Source organism: Ursus arctos, unplaced genomic scaffold (genome assembly GCF_023065955.2).
Source record: "Ursus arctos isolate Adak ecotype North America unplaced genomic scaffold, UrsArc2.0 scaffold_24, whole genome shotgun sequence".
NCBI classification, from domain to species: Eukaryota; Metazoa; Chordata; class Mammalia; order Carnivora; family Ursidae; genus Ursus; species Ursus arctos.
In genome coordinates, this window is record NW_026622919.1 from 15,395,228 (window position 1) to 15,411,367 (window position 16,140).

The following is a 16,140-nucleotide window of genomic DNA, read 5'->3' on the forward strand; positions in this document are numbered from 1 at the left end:
TCATGAGTTTGAGCCCCATGTTGGGTATAAAGATTAAATAAATAAACTTAAAAAAAAAAAAAAAGGCAACAAAAGCAAAAACCAACAAGTTGGACTACACCAAACCAAAAAGGTTCTGCATAGCAGAGGAAACCGTCATCAAAATAAAAAGGCAATCTACTGAATGAGAGAAAATATTTCTAAATCACATAGCTGATAAAAGGTTAATATCCAAAATATTTTTTTAAAAAATGCATACAACTCAATAGTAAAAAAAAAAAAAAAAACAATTTAAAAATGAGTAGAAGATTTAAATAGACTTTTTCCCAAAAAGACATACATATGGCCAACAGCTACATGAAAAGGTGCTCAACATCACTCATCAAAAGGGAATGCATATCACCCTTACTGACAATGAGATATCACCTCATCCTTGTTAGAATGTCTAGTATCTAAAAGATAAGAAGTGTTGATCAGGATGTGGAGAAAAGGGAATCCCTGTGCACTGTTGGTAGGAATATAAATTGGTGCAGCCACTGTGGAAAACAATATGGCGGTTCCTCAAAGAATTAAAAATAGAGCTACCATATGATCTAGCAATTCCACTTCTGGTTATTGATCCAAAGCACTAACTCACTGCAGCATTATTTACAATAGCTAAGACATGGAGACAAATTCAGTATCTATTGATGGAGGAATAGATAAAACATGAGATATATATCAGACAGAGAAAGAAATACTATATGATCTCATTCATATGTGAATCTAAAAAAACAAAACTCATAGATACAGAGAACATTCAGAGACCAAACTGGCAGTTGCCAGAGGCAGGGAATGGGGGCAGGGGGAGGCAATGTGGGTGAAGGAAGCCAAAAAGCACAAACTTCCAGTTATAAAATAAATAAGTACTGAGGATGTACCGTATAGCATGGTGACTATAGTTAATAATGCTGCATATCTGAGGGGCGCCCAACTGGCTCGGTCAGAAGAGCGTGTGACTCTTGATCTCAGGGTCGTGAGTTTGAGCCCCACGTTGGGTGTAGAGTTTAATAAATAAAATAAATCAACTTAAAAAAATACAATTTAAAGTTGCTAAGAAAGTAGATCTTAAAAGTTCTCATGATGAGAGGAAAAAAATTATAACTGTGGGTGTTGGATGTTAACGAGACTTACTATGATCGTTTTGCAATATATACAGATATTGAATCATTCTGTGGTACGCATGAAACAGATGTCCTGTTCTGTGTCAATTAAAAAAATACGTGTATTAATCACTGAAAGGGCTTCACTGGCCAAAAAAGCAGGATGTGTAGGACCTCAGATGACCACGAGGAGGTCTAGCAGACTCATCATGAACAGCGCCGTTTAATAACTGTGTGACTTTAAATATTTTGGTCATAAACTCAGGCCACACCAATCGGAGCCAGAGCTCTTGAGAGCATTGTCTCTACTTCCTTACCTCTCATTTGCGCAATTCACTGCAATCTGTCTTCAGAGCTCTCACAAGGTTATAAATAACCTGCTCCTTGCAACACGCTCTTCTCAGCATCGATGAAACCGCGCCCACCTGGTTTGCCTCCTGCCTCTCTGGCTGCTTTGCAGCTTCTCTTCCGCTCGGTGTTCTCGAGTTGGAATGTTCCTCAGCTTTCTGTCCCGGGTTCTCCTCCTCTTTCCAGTACACATACTGCCTTCAACTTCAGCTGTCACCCAATGCCAGTGGTGCCCAAATCCTTACTTCTCTCGTCAGCTCCAGAGCCCTGCATCTGGGCGCTGGCGTGGCCTCTCCGTTTGCTGCACCCCCGCCGCTTCAAACTCCACGCGGTTTTCTCACCACGAGACATGTCTCCGGAAGCATCCACCGACCGGCCACCAGCGCCCGGCGAGCTGCTGGAGCCCGTAACCCGGCCGGCTTCCTCCACATTCCCCCTCCTGCGCCGTCCATATCATCGCCCAGCCCTGATGATTTTCTCCCCTGAGTAGCCCCCGAATCCATCGTGGTGAGAGTGTGGGCCCTGCTGTGAGACTCCGTGGGTTCCAACCCCAGCTCTTCCATTTACCAGCTCTGTAACCTTAAGCAAGTTACTTACTCCCTTCGTGCCCCGGTTTCCTTATCAGCAAAATGGAAATAGAGTGCTTGCCTCAAGCAGGGTCCTGGAGATCGAAGGAAGTACTGAGTGTACATGTTTACAAGCGTGCCGGCCCTTCAGGAGGCTCAGTAAATAGCAGCTCAGAAGCCTGCCACCACCCGCCCCCCGCCCACCTCCTCTCCTCCGTTGCTGCCCAAGTGTGGTCACCGTCTTATCTGGATTATTGTTGTGTGTTCCCAAGGGTCTTTCTACTTTGGTATTTACTCCACCCCCACCTCCACTGCCATTCATTCTCTACACTAGAGCTGGAGGGGCCTTTGAACATGCAAATCCAGGGCCCCCTGGCTGGCTCAGTTGGTAGAGCATGTGCGACTCTTGATCTTGGGGTTGTGAGTTTGAGCCCCATGTTGGGTGTTGAGATTACTTAAAAATAAAATCTTTAAAAAATAATAAAATAAAATGCAAATCTAACCATTTACTCCCCAGGTTGGAAACTGCCAGTGGCAGTTATATTGGCTCTTGCAATCATAACCTCCCAGGCTCTAAGTGAACCAGCCCCTGTCTCCCCGACAGCCTCTTCGTTGCTGCTCTCCCCTCTCTCTGCTCCAACTGCACTGGCCCTCCTGGTCCTCAACCGCACCAGCCCCCTGCTACCCTGAAGCTCCCGCACCTGCTGTCCTTTCTGTCTGAGATGCTCTCTGTCCCGCTTCTTGCCTGGCTCACTCCTTAGCAAGCCCAGTCATTTCCTGAGGAAAACCTTGCCCCCTAGACCATGTCATGCCCTCCCATAATAACCATCTCTCAAAGAAGCCCACATTTCCTCTCCATAGCACTTATCACAATTAAGGTTCCCTTGACGGCGCTCAAAGAGTTGGGATTTGAACCCACAGAGTCTCACAGCAGGGCCCACTCTCTCACCATGACGGATTCGGGGGCTACTCAGGGGAGAAAATCATCAGGGCTGGGTGATGATATGGGCGGCGACGGAGAGGGAATGTGGAGGAGCTCACTGGGCGGTGTGAACATTCCCCTCAGGCAATTCTGGAGGAGGGGCAGGTTCATGAGAAAACCTCATGGAGTTCAGCGATATTCAATGTCAGCCCTCCGTCCACCTGACTGCAAGTGACACCAAGGCAGGGGCACATTCATCCTGCTGACTGCTGTATCCTAGCGCCCAGCATAGCGTCTCAGTTGGAATAGGGACGCGATTGTTGAATAAGTGAATTGAAGTGACCAGGCGCTCATAACTTGAGTCTTTGCTAATTTCATGAGGTTCTTCGGTTTTCTTTCTTTTTTTGGCAAGTCATAGAACTGCTTCTGAATCAGGTGTCTGTCAGTCAAACCCCCTGTGAATAACCAGGATGGGATCACTGAAGCCAGCTGATGAATGTGGCTGCATTATTTATGCCCAGAACAGGAGGGCTGTATAGGCATCCACACCAATACAGAGAGTCCTTGCTGGCTGAAAGGAGCATCTGTGCCTTTCAAACAATGGAAGTTAGATTAATAAGAGAATAAAAGCAATTATACTAAGATAAATCCAAATATGGCACAGCAACAAAGGGTTCTGTCACAGCACATTTATTTATCTTTTATATGCAGGTTGGGGATTAAGAATCATGTTGCATGAAGCAAGGGACAGGCAGAAGTTCGTGAGTAATGTTCAATATCTGCGGGACATGCAGCATAAGGTGGACTCTGAATATCAGGTAACTGCAAAAACCTAGAATTACCTCCCACTGTCACCTACAGTCTCAGGAGAGAATTCAGGCTATAGTATGAGGACATGATAAGCAGTAATCACTTCCTAAAATCCAAAACCCATCACTTCCTAGATGTGTGACCATGGAAAGCCATTTTACCTCTCTGTGTTTCCTCACCTTAAAATGGGGTTAATAACAGTACCCACCTTGGGGCGCCTGGGTGGTTCAGTTGGTTAAGCACCTGACTCTTGATCTCAGCTCAGGTCACGGTCTCAGGGTTGTGAGATCAGGCCCTGCGTTGGGCTCTGTGCTGTGCGTGGAGTCTGCCTAGGATTCTCTCTCTCCCTCTCCCTCTGCCCCTCCCGCCCTCTCTAAAAAAAAAAAATAATAGTACCCACTTCATAATATTGTCATGAAAACAAAATAACACTCGAAAAGTACTTAACACAGAGCTTGGCACACAAACCTTGTCAACGAATGACATGAAGGCTTAAGTTTGATAAACCAGCTATCCAGAAAAAAAACATTAAAGAGTTAATGGGGTCGACCTACCATTTATAAAATAACATGCCTTTCCACTGTCATCCCACCAGAAGAAAGGTGGTCAACACATTCTCCAATAAGCTAACTATTCGTCACCCTAGTTACAGTGTTTACATGCAAAAACAAAACAGACAGAGAGCCCGAGGAGTCATGATGTAATTACCTAGAGCTGGCACAGGACAAACTTGCCAGACTGGGCGTGAGATTCTGGGAGCGGCGAGAAGGTGTCGCTCAGCCTGCGGGCCAGAGGTCAACCCTCGCCAATCAAGGAGGCATGTCCTCAGCTTCAGCTGAGGAATCAAAAGCGCTCCTTCCCTGAGGAAAACACTGAACTGTCACTATCAGATTTTTATCCTTCTTAGCAATTTCAAATATAACCAAACCTCCTGGGTCACCAAGGAAACCAGACCGATCTCAGTAACCTGATTTCACCTGTATAACGCAGCTTAGCTGTGGGGCTGGAAACAGAGTCAGCAATTTCCTCCCACAACTTGCCAACCCACGTACAAGACTGTAAAATTGAGGGAATTTCTGTAAAATGAATAAGAATGTAAATACCTGAACTGGTCACACTGGGAATCCATCTGCTTTTCACCAAGATGCCTCTGCCACCTGACCCTCATTTGGAAATGCTTGTTTGAAATTGTCTCCAGAACAAGCACATAAGAAAATCAATCTTATTATTTGATGTCTGCTGAAGAAAATCACACAGCTGTGTGGCCTGAAGTCACCGGGGCTTTATTTTTCTGATTTCCTTGGACTTTCAACACTGCCCTTATTAATAAGGATACTTTCAACACTCTCCTTATAAATAACAATGCATATCAAGTGCCTACAGTGTCCTAAACAAAGTCCCTTCTCTCCCAGATTTCTTATTCTGGAATTGAGAAACAAACAATACACACAAGTAAATAAATATGTAAGATAGTTTTGATTGCTGATAAATACAAGGAGGCAAACAGAGGTAACCGGCTGGGGGGGTGATGCTCCCTTACACAGGTAGGGAAGCCTCTTTGGGGAAGTAACATCTGGTTGTAGAGGTGAAAGATGGGAAAGAGCAGGCCAGAGCATCCTGAGCAGAAGGGAAGCAAGTGAAAAGGTCCTGAGGCAGGAACTAACTTGGAGCCCTGGAAGAAACAAAAGAAGGCCAGAGTGGCTGAAACACATTGATCAAGGGAGAATGTGGCACATGACAAGGTAGGAGAGATAAACGAGCCAGATCATGTCGAATCTTTCAGGACAAAGTTTGGTGTTTGGAGTTTATTCTTAGGGAGAATTACTGGGATGATTTTAAGTGGGGGAGCGGCATGACCCGATTTACAGTGTTTAAAGATCACTCTTGCTGCTGTATGGGACAGAAAGGAAAGGAGCTAGGGAAGCAGCAGAAAAACTTGGTAAGGAAATAGAAATTTAGGAGAGAAATGATGGTGGCTCGGACCCAGGGGGTAGCAGTGGAGGTGGTGAGAGGTGGCCCAACCCAGGAAACAGAAGCAGAACTGACATCATGCCAATATAAGGAGAGGCGGAGTGAGGGAGAGAAAGGAGTGAAGGTTGACTCACATCAACATGCTTACTTGTCCATCAGCTCCCTCTGTCATCATTGGTTTTCAACCTTCCTACTTATTTCAGACCTGCAGTCCCCACACTCTCAACAAAGAACTTCTCTTCCTGTTCAATACACGCAGGAAACAAAGCAAAGGACCCAAGGCCATCAGGTGGGAAGCCTCGCCACTCCTCCCCTTCCATTCCAGGCTACACATCCATCCAGCCCTCAAGTCCCCAGGGGGAAGCGACATTCTCTTGGCCCACACCCCGTTGTGTCTAGCCCCTCTCCATCCAGGGACTTGTCATCTGTATCTTTGACATTTCCTTCCTTCTAATTGGCTCAGCCTACAAACATGCTCAAGTACCCCCTGTCCTGAGAACAAAAGAACAAAGCTGCAGGACACGCAGTCCTTCTCTAGCCACAGCCCTGGCACTGTCCCCAAGATGTCCCCAACCTGCTACATTTCTATATCCATTCCCCCCACCCCCGTTCATTCCTAACCCGCTGCAGCCTGGCGGTCCCCTCCCCTCCCCTGAAGTTGTTCTAAGGTCAGAGGTCAAATTTAAGGGACATCTTTTTGGTCTTTGTTTTCTGAAGCTTTATCTACATTTGACACTATTACTCCTTCCTTCTCAAAACATTACTCTTTTGGCTTTCTGACAGCACACACTGCTGATTTTCCTTCTGTTTCTCTCACGTTCTTCTCCCTGCCCCATAAATGTTAATTCCCCCGGTTTCCAGCAGCCTAGCTTTCTTCCAACTCACAAGGTCTCTGTGACCCATCTCCTCCCTCCCACGTTTTTCACCATCACTCGTAGACTAATGGCCTGTAATCCTGAGTCTCCCCAAAGTGTGGCACTCACATGCACACCTGCTTGTTGGCCATTTCCACCTGGATGTTACGGAGGCACTTCAGCATGTCCACCTCTGCTGTCCTCCTCTGTATGTAAGCCTTCCTTGACTCCTTTCCCTCACCACTCACATCCCATGTGTTACCAAGTCCTGCCGCCGTCACCTAAAAGCTCGTGAACTTGTGCCTTCCTTTCATCCCATCACCACCACCCTGGTTCCCACCGCCGTGGTTTCTCTCCAAGAGCATTACAATGTCCTTATTACCAGTCTCCTTGCCTCCAACCTTGGCATCCTTCAGATTGCTTTTTTGAAATTTATCTAAAATGTGAACTTGACGATGCAGTTGGAATGCATGAAACCCTCGAGTTGTTTCCCCTCACTTAGAGGCAGGTCCAAGACCCAAGAACCATAGCCAGAGTAGCCTAAATCTTTACCGCTTCTCTGACCCCTACTTCCCCCTTCTTCACTCTCTTGACAAGGGTGGTAAAGACTGCTGTTTGAATTTAGAACTAAATGGAACCTCTGTACTCCCACCACACCCTTCTTTTAAAAACCACTTTATTGAGGTATAATTCACATATCATAAAATTCACCTGTTTTAAGTGTATAATTTAATGACTTGCTGTAAATTTACCAAATCTGCAGCCATCACCATCATCTGGCTTTAGAACATTTCCATCACTCCAATACCAAAGCACCCCTTCATACCTCTTTCACGTTTCTTATGAAATTGTATTGAAATTGTCTTCTGGGTGACTTCCCCTCAATCTGGACCACAGCTTCTTAAGGGCAGGGATGGAGTCTTACTCTTCTGTGTTGAACTGAATGTCCTGCTGTTGATGTGAGCCAGCATTACCTAACTTGACCACCAACTCTGTTTATCAGTCTTAGATTTAGCTGACTTGTAACTATTTCTCAAGGTCAAGTCCACCCTCATTGAGCATTTTCAAAACCACTCACCACAAAGTCTGCAAAAAATAAATAAGGTTGTCTTTAATATGTTCTGAGTATTGTTGAATTAAAGATATAGCAACCCACAGAAACGACTTTGAAGGGAACAGTGGTGAGCTATTTGTATGATTTAGTCTCCCTTGTCTTGTTCCAGAAAGGATTTAAAGTAGGGGTTTAAGAATCAATTGCATGACCTTAATAACCCCTCAGTAACTTGGTCCATATATGGCCTGTGTGTATCTAGATAATTTACTAAGGCAGACTTCTCATCGGGTTGACATTGAAACCCTGGTTCATCAATGAGTTTGGCCCAAGGAATCCCAGCTTTCACTCTCAGTGCAGCAACTGCCTGGACACTAGGGACTCCCCATTTCAGGGTGTACAAATAGTGTAAGACCTAATAACTAGATAGGACTCCTAAATCATATACATTTGCCACAGATTCCTTCCTGTGCCTCACTTGCCTTTAATGAACTGGCTCAAATTGAAGCCCTTACATACCTCCTGTGTACACTATTCCTGCAACATCCTAAAATACGCTAAGGGTTGGTATGCACCAAATTAGCAGTGCCTTTACAGGTCTGTGTGCCGGCACCAGGAGAGGTGGCTTAAACCCACCCTGAGTTATTTTGATGCTGCTCCTTTCAGTGGTTGGGTGGGACCCTTTTGAAAAAACAAGAGGAAATAAACATCTATTTGGCATATTACATGCTATTTCAGAATCTGGTAGCTAGTACATAATTACATGCCATCTCAGGATTTGGCTCTGTTTCTTCAAGGGTGTTCATGCTGCACAGATTTTTTTTCCTTCCTTCTTTTGGTCAAATGTGTTTATGTAACTTGAGGCAGAATTTAGCCATTAATGTCTACTGAAAGCTGGAGAGAAAGATTACACTTGGCATTTCAGAATGATATTCCGTAGTCTATCAAATGTGTTCGGATGGGTTTCATTTCCTGTCATTTATTCATCCTGATCTTTCAAGGACTGAGCAAACAACTGAACATGATGCTATAAACTTGTTCAAGGACATGACAGGTGACAATGCCAGATAGTGGGGGCTTGGGGACCATCCACTCAGAGGGTTGAGGGAGTAGAGAAAATTCAGCTTCCCCTCCCACTGGAGCCGGGGGGGGGGCGTTCTCTGCTCTGCTCACCTCTGAGGTACGTGCTTCTGTCCTCTCCACAAACAGAAAAGGAAAAGAAACTCATTTGAGGGGAATAGCGTGTCAAATTGAAACTAATGAACTTGAATAATGCCACCAGTGGTAATTAAACCCCCCAACTCCGGGTTATGCATGTTAGATCATAAGGACAACAGAAAGTACCAACCGAAGCAATGGCAAGTCCCACTTCTCATAACGCTTGAAGGCTTTGAGCAACCTTGGCAGAGGCCACCGAGCTCGGGAGGCAGGGATGCGTTGTGGTGGCGGAGGGGGTGGTTCATACTGGAACCGTGAGGCCAGGGAAGTGTCCCTATGGTCCTATGGTCCAGGGTTTCTTAAGACCCCAGGAGCCCAGATGAGGACTTGAAGGTGAGACTGATAATCAAATAAGCATAAGAAACTGAGGCATCCCCCGCCCCCACCTCCACCCTGTGGATTCAGAAAACTGTAACACTGAAGAAAAAGCAGTTTATGAGGTACCCAGACTGACTAAGGGCAGGATCTCCTCAGTTGTCTGGTGGGGGAACTGCAGGCCTAGGAAACAGACCTCTGCCTCCAGGGCACAAAAACAAGGATGAAGCTCAGGCCCAGACAGAAAGATTCTTTCTTCTTCCCTGACCAGGATCAGAGTCACGTGATTTGGCAAAGGCTGGCTTTAGAAATAGACGTAAAGCAAGCAATGGGATCAGAAACAACAATTAAAGCCTAATGATGATGATGACGGTGATGATGGCAGTGATGAGTGCCTTTCACTGAACACTCGCCAGGAGCCAGTCACTCTGCTAAGCGTCCTGCCAACAGGGCCCCAGGCTCCCCGGCAATCTGGCGGCACAGGGCATCTCCCTCTTACAGATGAGGGAAGCAAGAATCAATGGAGTTAGTCAGCCTGCCCAAGGTCACGTTGCGAGAAAGTGGCAGAGCTGGGATTTGTCATGTTTACCCGTATTGAGTTACAGTGAGTCACAGAACCCACGTCATCCCCCACAGGCATATATGCACATTCTGTGTTCTGCCCCCACAGTGGGAGCTTGTGCTCTGTAGGCAGCCTGACTGCGTGCCCGTAGTCAGAGGGGTGTGCTGGGGGGGGGGATGCCACAGGAGGAGTGAAGGGGGGGCCTCCCCAGCTCAAGGAGGAAATAAGGAGTTACCTGAAGCCTTCAGTTTTAAGACTGCGCTTAGCCAATTCCATCACATGAACAGAAACTTATTTATAGCAATCTAGCTCCAGACATGTGGAATTGAAAGGGGAATATTTTTAAATCTCCAGGGGAAGGGGAGCCCCTGGTGATCATGAGTTACGATGCGTCAGTTCCTCCTCCCCATCCTATGGATTTCACACTCTGCCCTGCCACTCCAGGCCCCCCAAAGTGGAAACAATATCAGCATCAAAAATGGCAAAAACAAAAAAACAAAAAACTTACAAATAACAAGAAAACTAGCCCCTGGAGGATGAGAAGCCGTTACGGCTAGGTTCTTGCTATTTCTAGGACTGGAAGTCTGGACTTGCCTCTATCCCTATGTTCCTTCAACAGGGCAAAGCTATCACTTCAAGAGGACCATTGTTTGATTTACACAGAAAGATTGTTTGGCTGCATCAAGATAAAAATTACCTACCCTGACACCGGTTTGTTCTCGGGCTCCTCTATGAGAGGAGGAGGCATGAGGAACCAGAGGGGAATTTTTTTTTTTCGACACTGCAAAGCATTCTACTCCTCCTCCCCTTTTGGTAAAGAAATATTTAAGTTGCATGCATTCTTGGAGAGAATTTTCAAAAAACACTCAACCCACAAGAATTCTGTTCATCCCACAAAATCTGCCTTGGTCCTGCGTGCATTTGCTAACCCCGTCCTCCACTTTGAGCCTATCAGCATTTGCTGCTTGCGCCTGTAATCCCAGTCGGTTAGGATAACACAGACATCTGCCGCTCCAGGAAACAGCACTCTGAGCCAGGGCTCCTCCCAAACGGGCTCCAATCTGAAGTCATTGGAAAAGGAATGGAAAAGAAGAGGCCCATCCTTACTTGAACGTCATTAAACTCTCTGGCTAACTCTCTTCAGGTTTACTTTGGTTTATTTTCTTGCTCAGTGTTTAACTTATTTATCATAGTTACTGTCCAGTACTTTTGGGGATTTTCTTGCTCAAATTATTTATTAAAACAGACATTGCCAGGGCACCTGGGTGGCTCAGTCGGTTGAGCATCTGACTCTTGATTTTGGCACAGATTGTGACCTCAGGGTCTTGGGATGGAGCCCTGTGTTGGGCTCCACGGAGCTCAGCGGGGAGTGTGCTTGCGATTCTCTCTCCCTCTGCTCCTCCACTGCCCCCCCGCCGAATAATTAAAAAAAAAAAAAAAACACTGCCCAGGATTTATTAAAATGTTTTGCTATCTATATAGCATAGTTTTTGAAAATAAGATTAACAGTGAAACAGGAAAAAAGGGGGGGGGGCAACCATTTTGGATTGCTCTCCCTTTCCAAATAAGGCAGGGTGGAACCATACTTTTCAGCAGGATTCCACTTGCTGCAGGTACCACCTGGCCGCTGTGCATGAGCCCTGAGGCCAGGGCTTCACCAGCAACGCGGCTGTGAAGCACAGTATAAAGTGTAACCAGCTCGCTGCTCCCAATTCCAAGTGGTAAATGTTTTGTTAATATCAGGTCATTTCTATTTTTAACCGCGTAGCATAATATTAGGCTTTCCCCGAGGCATGAAATTCTGGCAAGTCCTTCCACATCAAGGAAGGAGATGCATTTTCTAACAAAGGGGAAAAATGCAGAAGGAATCTTTCCTTCTCAACCCAGCCAGGAAGGGGAGATGTCAGGCCCTGTTTAGAAACAGTATTGTTGGTCTTTACATTGCACTTCTTTACCATGACAGCGGATAATTTGGCTCTAGCAGCGCAAAGGTGAATTCGGGCACTGAATCTATAGAAATGCTCCAAGAAGTTTTACTATTTTAAACTATTTAAAATATCAGTTGAAACCCCCATAGCACATGATACCCTTGGGCTTTTTTTCTGTCCTGATCCTGGAGAAGAAATATATCAGTACTAGATTTTCTCTTAATTTTGTCTTTTAAAAAATGGAAATTTTTGTTGGTTATTTTATTTTTATTTTTTTTATCGTTTTGCATTTGGGGACTGATATTTCCCTCTGAAACAATCTGCAGTTCAGTGAACATTAAATGCTAGATGCTGCGGCATTCAAAGATAAGAGGTGGTCCTTACCCTGAGGGTTCTCACTGATCAGCAGGAGACACGGGCTCAAAACAACTAAACACAACAGTTTTAAAAAATTGCATAATTCAAGCTGCGTCTGTATAAGGGAGCAATTAATCTGGCCTGGGGAAGAGGAGCACGGCAAGGCAAGGCAAGAGATGCCACGTGAGCTGGATCTGAATAGATCTGCAGGAGTTGCCATCCTGCGAACATCCCACGAAAGGCATTCCAAGTGAAAGGAAGCTCACGCACGTGCCAAAGCTCCCACGTAGGAAAAGTCTTACCCTGGAACCAGGTGTGATCCACGAGACCGGAGCAGAGCGGCGACAGGGTGAGGGGCTCTGAAGACAAGGCGGAAGGGGAAGTTAATGCCATGTATCAAGTACTTCCTGCCTTAAGAAGGTAAGTGTTGGGCAAATACTTGTCAAAACACCTCTTGGTATGTTGATTTTAATTTATTAAAGCAGTGACGACTATTTTTGACCTGGCATTTTGGGCAAATGGAAGAGAGAATGACGTCTGGCTGAGCGTCTTCACACTTGGTAAAGGTGTTGATGAGCCCTTGGAGATGGACATTATGTATTTCATGCTCCTCGTGATAGGAATTAAGCAAAAAGTTGTCAATGCTCATTGCAGACCTAAGCCAAAGACACATTTTTTATTCTGCAGGCTTGTCTGAGACGGCAGGAATACAGAAGAGACCCAAATGAGAAGAAACGAGATCAATTTTGGGGGCCAGAGACAAATTTGGAGAGAACCCGGTTTTCAAGTGGGTCATCTTCCAAACAGGTACTTAGAACTCTGGGAGATCCCCCCCCTTGCTTCTGCTGCTGCTGTGTGTGTGTGTGTGTGTGTGTGTGTGTGTGTGTGTGTGTGTGCTCGCGCGCACACGCACCTCACTTAGGAAAAAGCTAACACAAAAAGGAGGTGTTGGAGAATCCTAAAGGGCAGAGCAGGGAGACGCAAGGGCAAGAGCTCCCATCCTGGGTACCATCCAGGCGGCTCCTTTGCTGTGCAACTGTCCCCCTTCACCCCAGTTGGGCCTCGATCTTTTTTCCTGATGGGCCTAATGGAGATCGTCTCTGGGGCACCATCCAAATCAGAAGTGCTACAGCTCTTTCAAGAGTTAAGGCTAAGATGAATAAGTCAATCAGAGAAAGACAATAATCATGTGGTTTCACTCACGTGTGGAATATAAGGAATAGCACAGAGGATCATAGGGACAGGGAGAAAAAACGGAATGGGGAGAAATCAGAGGGAGACAAGCCATGAGAGAGAGACTCTTGACTCTGGGAAACAATCTGAGGGTTGTGGAAAGGGAGGTGGGTGGGGGGGATGGGGTAACTGGGTGATGGGCATCAAGGAGGGCACATGATGTGATGAGCACTGGATGTTATATGCAACTAATGAATCATTAAACATTACATCAAAAACTAATGATGTATTATATGTTGGCTAATTTAATTTAAATTTAAAAAATGGAAAAAAAAGAGTTGAGGCACTGGGCCTTCTAAAGCACAGCATCATTTCTCTATCTATGCACCTGCTTCGATGTCTGTCTGATCTGTCCATATAACCATAGCCATAAGTTAGATACAAAGATAAATCATATATCTGTATGGGCTTCTAATCTAACCCACTGCATTGCTTAATCTTGTCTTTAAATAGAGTAAAATGTAGTCATAACTGCATCCTGTAATAACTAGAAATTGTTCAAGTATTTTTGTCTGGATGATAATAAAAAATAATAAGATCAATATGATAGTGATATGATAATGATAATAGTTGTAGTTACCATTATCTGAGTCCTTACAATGTTCCAGGACTGTGCTAAGCGTTTTATACATATTAGCTTATTTAATTCTCATAAATCTCTATGTATTTACCTCATTTTACAGATGAGAAACTGAGCCTTAGAAAAGATAAGAAACTTGACCCAAGACTTCACAGCCAGTGTGTAGTGGAGTCGGGGTTCCTTCCCAGGCAGTCAATCTAGGGAGGGTGCTCTGAACCACTGAACTACATGATCATAGTTCATGTTTAAGATCTTATCTGAGTACAAATTTTACTTATCCTGTGTAAGCACTAAATACCACAAGCTGCATTCAACACCATTTGTTAGCATGGTGAATTGATTTAAGATGAGTTATATGCCTTTTATGAATTCTTATTTAATATTTTATGCCTGCAATATACTCTAGAGGACAGACTCTCTCTCTGTCAGCGGCGTGGATCCCCGAGATAGATCCTGGATACCTGATATCAATCAAGTTCTCATTGGGATTTCTCCTTTAATCTGGGATGCTCACACCGTGGTTATTTAATGTTCAAAGGATACCTTAAAAACATCAATGATTGATGTTTATGGATGTAGATGTATCCCTGGGTGAGATCTATACTCCCTATTAAGGAACATGAAATCACACGATAAAATATTCCACCTAGAGTCTGAAGGGGAAAGAGACTCTCTTACAATCTTGGCACCATCGAGAAGAACACATCGCCTGGGTCGTTCATTCCCTGTTAGTCAAAGACGAAATAGAATGCCTGCTGCTGATTAAACTAAGGGAGTGAGATTAATCCAAAAATTAAATCTAGTTTGGCTAGAACACACATTTTTAGCATTAAGATAAATTCTCACATTTTTTTGCACGTAGGAACAAAACTCAGGAACAGATAAAAAATGTAACGTAGGTTGAACAGTAGCAGGTAGCAATCTTCCTAGACCCGTTAACAAATGCGCAGCTGGGCTCTTGTATTTTCATGCAAAGACTCACGTGCATAGCTGTGGCCATTTCGAATGGCGATACTCACACATTCGGGATACTCTAGGACTTGAGGTTTCATGCTCCTCCCCACAAACTTTGTTTGGGGGACAGGCTGTTGACAGATTTCTGTAGTTTTCTACTTCATGCTATAAAAATTATTCATTCTTTAAATCATCATTGCAAAACACTCAGACCGCATCTAAAAAAGGATATGGTTGTACATATAAAAGTAATGATGAAATAAGGACAAAAATATGTGGTCAGATGCACAGAACTGGCCATTTCCAAAGTATAAGAACAGGATTTTTCATGTTTGCACTCTGTCACTGCACCTCAGTCTGCCAGAGAACCCAAAACAACATGACTTACATAATCTCCATTTCTTTCCAGGTAATGATATCCCAAGGGTTTGGGCCTTGATTATACAAGTGCCTTCAAGGTCACATCTTCTCTATCAAAGAAGAGTGAATTTTCCACAGTGAAATTCACCTCTGCTTTGCTCTTTGTATTACTGATATTCTTTGGGGGATATTGGAGGATTTGCCTCTGGACACAAAAACACAGGAAGGGCAGGGGGAGCAAAACTGTCACTGAATGCATCACTCATCAGCCATCTGACTCGTGTGCTCCTAATGTCGATCTCCACCCCTGCTCAGTCCTTCAACTTTTACTTGGTACAAAAGAAGCCAGAGATCCCTCATGAGATAAACCAGATCAGGAACTCTTCAGCCCCCAGGATCATGGGTTGGTTTGCAGCATTCTCTCCTCCCAGGTTTGGAACCCCACCCAAATGTCAATGAAAATCTGCTTGTTCTTTAACCCTCATAGTTTGGGCCTGCCTTGCTATATTTTGAATCCTGAGGGAATACAGAACTTATCAAACCTCTTTTTATAGGCTCCTCAGTGCAAGGGAGGTCCTGGAGCCAGTCTCCCAGAGGAAGCTGCAAGAATGCAGGCACCTGCCAAAGGAGAACGCAGGCCAGACCAGTCCCAATTTGCAGAGCTCAGTGTGTTGAGTGCCACATCAGGCACTACAGTTGCAAAAGATCACTGGTCAATGAGAAAAGAGCAGGAGAAAGATACAGTTCAATGCGTAGGGGTAAACCTACCCAAAGCCCTCCTCCATCAGTAAACATTCCCCCTAAGTAATTAATTCTCTTCTAGAGACTCCTGTGGCTGAAAACTCCAAGAAACATGTTGCCTCTGATTTGTAAAGGAGAGTTCATTCTGATTGAGCGGATAGGATGGAAATGGACTGTTTAATCCATGGGAAGTTTTCCACCGCAGTCACTGCGTGAAGCACCCCCACCAAATTCTGACACTTCCTTCCT

The 16,140-nt window shown here is 44.8% G+C and overlaps 1 protein-coding gene across 2 annotated transcripts in view; it reads left to right on the forward strand.

Annotated features, from left to right (window-relative positions):
• The first annotated feature begins 3,685 nt into the window (after positions 1-3,685).
• The window catches only part of MARCHF10 (membrane associated ring-CH-type finger 10), a 71,632-nt gene continuing 59,177 nt past the window's right edge, over positions 3,686-16,140 (forward strand). For both annotated transcript variants that reach the window (XM_057317982.1, XM_026512536.4), the window contains exons 1-2: positions 3,686-3,775; positions 12,711-12,830. In XM_057317982.1, the coding sequence (XP_057173965.1) occupies positions 3,686-3,775; positions 12,711-12,830 (210 nt within the window). The remainder of the gene's footprint in view (positions 3,776-12,710; positions 12,831-16,140) is intronic.